The 9,482-nt window shown below is 33.5% G+C and overlaps 1 protein-coding gene and 1 pseudogene across 1 annotated transcript; one reads left to right on the forward strand and one right to left on the reverse strand.

Moving 5' to 3' along the window:
- Positions 1 to 550: 550 nt before the first annotated feature.
- On the reverse strand, positions 551 to 2,228 carry LOC145608511 (leucine-rich repeat extensin-like protein 4 pseudogene; annotated as a pseudogene).
- A 3,241-nt stretch (positions 2,229 to 5,469) lies between these two features.
- Positions 5,470 to 6,171, forward strand: LOC145607167 (uncharacterized). Its single transcript, XM_081662911.1, has 2 exons — positions 5,470 to 5,706; positions 5,776 to 6,171. Exons 1-2 carry the CDS (start codon positions 5,470 to 5,472, stop codon positions 6,169 to 6,171), a joined length of 633 nt encoding a protein of 210 aa, XP_081519037.1.
- The last annotated feature ends 3,311 nt before the right edge of the window (positions 6,172 to 9,482 follow it).

Raw genomic sequence — 9,482 nt, forward strand, 5'->3', positions numbered from 1 at the left:
ACCCCTATGACACTGACAATGTAACCCCTTTAACACTGACCGAGTAACCCTTATAACACTGACAATGTAACCCCTTTAACACTGACCAAATAATCCCTATTACACAAATGGAGTAGCCCCTTATAATTGATTGGCCATATGGTGTAACCAGCTATATATATAAAGATTTGTGTATTTTTTTTAAGAATAAATGAATATAAAAGTGTAACTCTTCTAACAACTACTTGATTTTTTTTTAAAAAAATAATAATAAATTATAACTGTTTTCGTGCTTCATAAATTAATGCATTAATTATTATTATCATTATTATTTTTATTATTTATTTTTTTATTTTTTTTGCTAGGTTCACGGTTTGTTAATGTGGTCAGTGTTGCATTTAAAAAAGACGAATTTATCTATATTATTACGCAATCAGCCAAACGTACTAAATATACCAATTTGTCTTAATTGCCATGAAAAGAATGGAACAACTAATTAGAAGTATAAAATGATTAATTACTATCAAGTACCAAACATGTACAATACAAGAAAATTAAAGCTCATTAAAATAATAAAGCAAGAACATGAGTTAAGGCTACATCATCATGGATGGGGATGGTACTCTTATTTACATTCCCTTATTACAATAATTTACATCTTTCTACGAAGAAACCAACAAAAAATAACTCATTATATTTGCAAATAAAGCACCATTGACTTTTTCGTTTTTTTTTTCCACCACTCTTTTACTTTTCTTGGTCAAATTAATCCAAAGTAATTGGCTCAAATATTCAACCCCACTTTTCCCACCAACGTAACAATCTCAAATATGTAGCTGGACAACACAAATTAATTAATTAAACTAACTTGTACACAACAAATAATTCAACTGTTCAAGGAATATGATTATATGGTACTTGCTCATGTGGATTATATTTCGACGGCGGTGGCGGTGATGGCGGCGGAGGAGGAGGTGGTGGCGGTGGTGGTGACGGACTTCCTTGACAACCAAAGGAGTTACAATTAGGAGGGTAGGCTAGGAAGGGTGTACATTCTTCAGGAGACCTTTGGTATGGCCTTAAAGGTAGACAATTATACTTATCATCCTTATCTTGTAACCTCATACATTGTAAAGGTTCTCCACAAAAATAATTGTATGAATAAGTGAAGTTCTCCAACTTAGGCAAACTACAAATACTATAAGGTATCTCCCCATAAAACTTGTTATGTGCAACATTAAGTTGCTCTAAGCTCTCCATTTTTCCCATGCTTTCGGGCAAGGTGCCCGTTAGCTCGTTGTAGCTTACGTCGAATACTGTTGCTTTGTTCAACTCCCCTATACTTGATGGTAGACATCCCTTTAGCCCCGCGTTCATGAGAATGATCTCTTGTAGAGTTGCTCCCATTTTGGTGATTTCGGAAGGGAAACACCCGTTGAGGTTGTTATTAGCCATGACAAACACGGATACAGGGGAGTTTGCTAGGTTTGTAGGGAGTGTAGAGGAGAAATTGTTGTTGTTTAAGAAAAGAGCGTCGAGTTTTAAGTCAAACACGGCGGAGGGGATAGAGCCTTGGAAGTGATTGTATCGAATATCGAGGAATTTGAGTGATGAAAGACATAGAAGAGCCTTAGGGAACTCACCACAAAACAAGTTATTGCTCAAGTCAATCTCATGTAAGAGTTTAAGGTGTGAAAAAGAAGAAGGGATAGTCCCAAAGAAGCGGTTTGAGTTAAGGTGGAGTAGGGCAAGATCGGTTAAGAGACCGAGTTCCTCCGGTAAGGAACCGGAAATGTTGCCATGGTTAAGATCAATTCCTGCAACCGTCTTAACGTAAGAGTCATCGGGTGCATTTGCACAATAGACCCCCTTGTAGCTACACACGTCGTAATCATTCCAATTCGAGGTGAACCCGTTAGGGTCCGAGTTTATCGCCTTTTTCCATGCTTGAAGGGCTACATAGGCATTTTGAAGCCTTACTCCGGTTGATAGAGTGACTTGTGGTTGTTGAAGTGAAGGAGTTGGGAAGGATAGTAAGAGGGAAAAAGTTGCCCAAAGGGCTAAAATGATTGATGATTTAAGGTTAGTCCTCATAATAATAATTGTAACGATATTGATTTATGAGATGAAGGATTTATATTTGTTTTTGGGGGACTTATATAGAAGAGTGTACGTTTAAAGAGTTGTTGTTGACTAGCATTTTGTCTTGCAACTTGAAATTAAACTAAACAAAGCAAGTATACATTAGAAGTTTCCTCCAAAAAAAAAAAAAAAAGTTTGCGTGCACCAAATTGAAGGAAAAAGTATATATGTCCTTTGGTTGTATTAATAAGAAATAGTACATAGTATATATATCTTATGTTGTAATATTAATTATTAAATATTAGTTGATGTCTCTAAACATGATCTAACCTAAGCATATATGCTCCCTGAATATTGCCATATTGTTGCTATATATGTCGCTCTCTAGCTAGAATAGAGATACAAGAAATTGAATAAATTATAAACTAGAAAGGCATTAGTTTGGTTCGTTAAATAAAATCACTATGGATTAGTTTGTGCTTATCACCAAATGCTATTAAGGTTTTCGAAATTCACCAAACGTCATAGAGGTTTTAAAAACTTCACCAAACATCATTAATGACTAATTACCATACTCCGTTAGTCATTAAGATAAAATCCTGACATGATATGATTAGTTATTTTAATCATTATACTTTTGTTTTCTCCATTTTTGTGACAAATATTGCTTGGTAAAGTTTTGGGGGTCATTTTGACCTTTTATGACCACAAATTAAGTTCAGAATTAGCAAAAAAAATAACGTAAATGCTCCGTTATGTGTGTTAAAAAAATCTCGATTAGCGTGGTTAATTTTTAACCATGATAATTGATCGGGTAAGGTTTTAGGGGTCATTTTGACTCTTTACAAACACAAATTACGATCAGAATTGAAAAAAAATAACGTAACGGGTCAAAATGAGCCCCAAAACTTTAGTTGCGCATTTTTTTGTCATGATTAGCGTTTTTTTACAGAGTATTTGTTTTTGCCCATTTCGAGCTTAATTTGTATCCATAAAAGGTAAAAATGACCCCCAAACCTTACCCGATCATTTTCATGGTTAAAAAATAATGACACGCTAATTGAGATATTTTTCAACACACTAAACCGGGCAATTATGTTATTTTTTAGTCAATTTTGAGCTTAATTTGTATCCATAAGGGGTCAAAATGACCCCCATAACTTTACCCGAACAATTTTCGTCACAAAAATCGAGAAAAAGTACTATTTTTATTCATTAAAAAAATTAATTTTTGTTTATTAATTTTAAAAAGTAATGGCAGCTGGTGAAATAATTTTCTCAAGTAATGACATTTAGTGAAATAAGAATTGCATTAACGAACAATTGTCATTGTATTATTTGTCAGTGACATTTGGTGAATTTTGAGAACCTTAACGGCATTTGGTGAATTTTGAAAACCTTAATGGCATTTGGTGAATTTTTTAAGTAATTAGTGTCATTTGGTGAAATAACTGTTTCTTTTTTTGAAATTTTTTGTCTTTCAAAAATATATGATTTATGTCATACAATGCAATGAATCAAAATTTTTTCAAACTAATTAAAATCATAATAATTTTTAAACCTGCCAAAAAAAAAAAAAGTGAAAAACACTGTTTTCTTGTTTCTTGTGTTCGGTTTTTTTTCTTTTTAAAAAATCAATAAATCAAAACAAAAAAACCATGCCAAACAAGCCCATAATTTTTAGAATTTTCATTAATAATATTTATATCAAATAATAATTAACATCTTCATTTTTTTTTTCTAATTTAGAAATTTATCAAAAACAGAGACAACCCCTGATACTCGTCTCTAATTTTAAATTTATAAACCCCCAATCTCACGTTTGAGAGGTGGGATCTCAATTAGGTCACCTCCTACTTGATGATCACTTAGTTCTCATGCTTGAATTAATCATCCTATTGAATTGGTAAATTGTGCCCCTCTCTAGTTGACATTGTATAAAAGAGAGAACATTAGGGGAGAATTGCTAGTTGACATGGTTTAAAAATAAATATAGAGAAGTATTGTAAATAGTGATAATTAAACACAATGACAGATGAAACTCTTAGGCCTACGTATACAAGGAAGAGCTCAAAACTAAAATGTAAAATTAAACATTGATAAACAGTTTGACGTATGATTTAATAATGCTATTATTATTTACACCACTAAAAAATATATATGAAACAACTTTTTCTTAAAAAAATGTTTACGTACTCAAAGAGCTGCATATATAATTATCTTTTAACTGAAGATCTCTAATCATTTTTTAAAAAATGATATCATTGTTATACTATTATCTACTTCAACTTAAATTAGTAATTAGTAGTAACATATATATAAGTCAAAGCAAATAATGCCTCATAGGAATTAGGAGAGTTAGCATGAACCTGTACATTTATATATTCCCCAACATAATCCCTACACATCAAACAAGGGATATCCTATCTTCATACAATATTCTGATTAATTCTCTATTTCATATACCGAATTCCCATACAAACTAAGGTTCAATGGACTTCACTAATTTTCCAAAATTAAGTCTTAACAACCTATATAATTGTTGTAGTAAACCCTGTTAATTAGTTGTTATCGATAAATTATTTTAAAATGATGTGTCGCTCGAAATAGATAGTGTTTAATTAGTACTCGTACCAATAATTAATAAATTAAATTAATGTGTGATAAAAAGTCGACAACGAGACTAAGTCTGTTTAAAAAATGTTAATAAGAAAATGAGGAATATAATGTAATATAGTAGTTGGCACATCAATACATATTTAAAATGGAGTTAATACTTCGTTGATCAACAAAACAAGATCAATGACCAGATCTTATGTAAAATAAATAGTGTAGTTACTAATATTACTTGTTGCATTAATTAAGTAGAGAATTGGCTGGCATGCATATTTGAAATAATAGTTTGTTAGTTTGCGTGTTGAAATTCTTGGTCTAGTAGCTCAAAAAAAGTAAGCAGCCTATTCTCACCAAAAACGCGGATTGTGACATTTTTTGGGCCAACTTACCAATTTAATTTAGTGTATTGCTGAGTACTCGAGTTAGAGAACTTGAGCCCTTAGAATTCAGTTATTCACCCTATATGTATTGATGCCTCACATTACTCGCATGTCTTTGCAATTACAATATCTTTAATATAACCCGAGTTTAAGTTAGTTTTAAATTTAAATGCATAACTTTACATAATACTCTCTCAGTAATTTTATTTGAAGACATACTGATAGATTATGTAAATAATCCATGGTAATTAGTTTGAATTATCTTTATGCCTAATTAAAGGCTTATAGCTTGTATATAATTGACTTGAGTGATCAATAATAATCAGGGCAATATTCTTATATGGTATCACGAGTTCTAGGCTATCTCCTTCCCTAAACCTAAGCTTCCGCTTCTCTTCTTCCTCCTCTATCCATGGCCGACATTAGCAAAGTCTACCCAGCCACCGTTGTTCCCAACATCAAAGCTTGCATACCCATCACGGTTGACTATGAAGGCAAGCAATACAATACTTGGTCTACACTATTTCAACTACATTGCCGTGCCAATATGGTGATTGACCATGTTCTTCCTCCGATAGTTGACTCTTCGGTCAAGGTTTTCGCTCCTACGGAAGCCGAAAAAGCTTTCACTCAAAGACTTGATGACATTGTACGTCAATGGATTTATGGGACTATTTCCTATGACCTACTCATTTCTATCCTCGACCCTGATGACTAGGCGGATGATGCTTGGAATCGGTTGAAGAATTTTTTCCTCAACGATAAGTCTACGAGAGCTCTCCAATTTGATGCGCAATTTACAAACACTCGGCTTGGTCAATTCGATGGAGTCAAGTCTTATTGCACTCATTTCAAAACCCTAGCTGATAATTTGAGAAATTTTGGTCACAAGGTCTCCGATAATCGAATGGCTCTTCAACTTTTGAAAGGTCTCTCCGAGGAGTATAAACCCTTTCGAACGACCGTTCGTTATCTTAATCCTCTGCCCTCTTTCGATGCTCTTCGTTCCATGCTCGAATTAGAAGAACAAGGGAATGCTACTGATCTCTCTCTTGAGTCTCAAGTCGAGGCTCACATCACACAAACCCATACCGCATCGCAAAAACCATGCTGAAATTACCCAACATTCTTCTCGTGGGTCAAGTCAGTGCGATGAAGGAAATGGTCGGAAATTCACTAAGAGAAAAGGTGGCTACCGCAAGGGCAACAGTGGTTTCGAGCAGCAACAGCCCCAGCAGCGGCCACCGTCGCAACAACAACAGCAGTAGGCAGGTAGATGTAACACCCCAATAATTCTCCCTTTTCCAAACCACTTACTTTGAATAAAATAGTGGAGAACCATTGACATGTTACTGCCACGTGTTAAAACGTTAAGGCTTTATCAAAGTATTGCAGCGGAAAACCAAACATAAGTCTTTAAAATAACACAGTTTAGAAAACGAATAAGTCAAAGCTTACAAATTGGAACCATAAAGGCTCTTATTTAAAACCAAACCAATAATCAAAGTCCAAAACATAAATGAAATAGCAAAATATAAATAAGTTCAACACAAGAATCAAATACTCTCAACCACACCAAACCCTTGACAATGCGTATGTCAAATCCCGAACTTCACATCATCAAGATAACTTGTGTGATACTGCTCCCCAATAATACAAGTGTAATAATTGGATCATCACAGGGTCATTGAAAGGCGAAGGCCATGACCAAAAGAAAACACACACAAAAGCACGCAATCAGCAAAGCTGAGTACATACAAGCTACAACATACAAAACCTAGCATGCTCAATTAATTATAATAAATAAACATACAACACAAATTCATTAATCAAGACTCCACACTTAGACAATTCAATTGACTCAACATACTTACTAATTAATTCCAAACACTTGACTCTTATATTTAATTTAATTAATTTAGTTTGGAGTAAGCAATAGACGAGGTTGTCCAATCCACCAAATCATTTTGGTCCCAAATGACCATTTGAAATAATAGTTTAGCGCGATGCAAGAATGGGCGCGACTCCACTCTCACAAAGTTAGTCTAGGATCCCATCTAACTTTCATTATAAAATAAAATGTAAATACCAAAAGAAAAGAGGACATGTTGATCAAAAAAGCCTCGCAAAGCCACGGGCTACCACCGTATACCCCAACCCATAATTGTCAATACTCTAGAAGTGCACGCTTTCCAGAGTTTTATTGCTCATCCATGTTTCACTTTACGTGATTACAATTTTAATTAATAGCCGACTCATTCAAGAATACCATACATAACAATCATACATCAATTCACTTTTAATCTTATTTAGGACAATGGTGATCACATCACAAGTTGACCTTTAATTCCATTAAACTTCCGAATTATTCAAAATTGTTGAACATAGTCAACCCACCTAGCCATTTCGGCTTAATAATCCACCTTTACTTAACATACTAACAAGTCATGATTGAGTAATAAATAAATAAATAAATAAATAACCTTGTGGAATAATTAATAAATTCATTCCACTTAAACCATTCAATTCCAACCCTTAAATAATCCAAACATGGTTAATAAACCAATCCAATAAAAATATGTTTGTATCGACATTCCATACAAACAATTAATCCAATATAATTCAACATGTTTGCATCCATAATTCCATACAAACATAATCAATTCACCAAAACATGTCTCATAAACATAAGCACATGAATTAAATCAATGTGTAACCAAACAATTTCCATCCAAGTGTTCTCTAATGATGAAACTAAGTTCATTCCTTTTGGTACCTAAACATGATACTACTTGCAAAGAAGTAGACATGTACGTACCTCGTATAAACAATCCTTTGTGCCACTTATAATCACTTAAAATTCTCCTAGGGAATAATCACTTCCTAGAAAACAACCAACAATTAATATTACTAACACAAGTAATTTCCAACAATATAATATGATGAACAGCCTCTTAAAACTTCAATAAAAACATATATTTATGCTTAATTAACTTTAAATATAATTAATTTTATTAATCAAACTCAAGGATAAAATTTTAAGCATAAAAAAACTACGTTAAAAATCAAAAACTGCCCGAATTTGGTCACAAGAGAGTGGTGCTCACTACCAACGGTAGTGAGTGTTTCTTAAAACATTGTTTCCACATGGAAAACACTACCTTTTTGTCGAAATCGGATGAGTTCAGAACTTGATCGGGATTAAAACGGGATTAATATTAATGAACCGAAATGTAAACATTAAAACACAAATTTACATGTTCAAAATAATCTAAAATTAAGTTAAACTGATTAGTTATATAATCACCAAAATTTCAAAACATCATTACTATAAAAGCCCTAAATCAATTGTTCATAAAAACCCTAAAATCATGATTTTCAATAATTAAAAACCCTAGGTTATAAAATTTACAAAATCTGAAAATTATAACATTTATAAAATCTGAAATTATAAAGTTTAATCATCAAAATACAATTTGATACTAATTAAATTAATTTCAAACAATAAAATCAAAACCCATAATCAATAATTATAATTACACAAATTAATAAAACAAAGGAGAAAGAAAATAAGACTAACCTTTTGTGTGGGAAAATTTTTGGGGATGTATGGGGTATTTATAGGAGAGAGGGTAGTAGGTTAAGTAGGGATATTGGGCCTCATAAAATTAATGGGTCAATTAAGAAAGTAAATTGGGTTTGGTTTGTTTGTTGGACATAAATTATAGAAGGAAGGTTCATAAAAAGTTCTTTGTAATAAAATCGTTTATCAACCCCAAAAATAATTTGAAACTTTTGAAATTAAATCCGAAAAAAATACAAATAAATATTATGAATAAAATTTAATTTCATTAATAATATATTTAAAAATACGGGGGATTACAATAGATGTATCCACCGCCTTGGGCTTACTGGCAGCAGCAGCAGGGACCTTGGGCACTTCCTCCCAGCCCATATCCTTCTGCAGATTTGGGCCTATAGGGAATATTTCAAGCATTATGATATCCTTCAAGCATTGCACACAAGCCTACCGGGAGGGTTGGAGCAAATGGACAGGATTCCGCGAGTTCGTGATGAAATCGAACTCGACTCCATGGTTTGGTGGATTCACAAACTTTACACGTACCCAAATCTGAACTTTGCACATGATAGTGGGATATTCCATTGGGCAGGTGAAGCAGGAACCCCCAGAGGGTTATTTCCACATGTAGAACACATATGGGTTCAGAAAAGTGAGAAAATGACTCGATCAATAAGCAAAATCAAGCCAACAATGCTAGAACTGGTCAAAGCAAGAAGGCAGACCCCTGGCTCGGTATTGGAAGAACTTGGCGCCAGACTACAGGGACTGTCGCCGCAAAAAAGCTCCTGTCGCCAAGCGACAGAACTGTCGCCAGGCGACAGAAACTTTTTATGGGCGACAAG

This window comes from Chenopodium album, chromosome 23 (assembly GCF_948465745.1).
Source record: "Chenopodium album chromosome 23, dcCheAlbu1.1, whole genome shotgun sequence".
Classification (NCBI taxonomy): Eukaryota; Viridiplantae; Streptophyta; class Magnoliopsida; order Caryophyllales; family Amaranthaceae; genus Chenopodium; species Chenopodium album.

Excerpts from the sequence above, each read along its gene's own strand:
- LOC145607167 (XM_081662911.1), top strand. The coding sequence starts at position 5,470 with ATGGCCGACATTAGCAAAGTCTACCCAGCCACCGTTGTTCCCAACATC. Across the intron at positions 5,707-5,775 it reads CTCAAAGACTTGATGACATT|GCGGATGATGCTTGGAATCG; the intron begins GTACGTCAATGG and ends CCTGATGACTAG.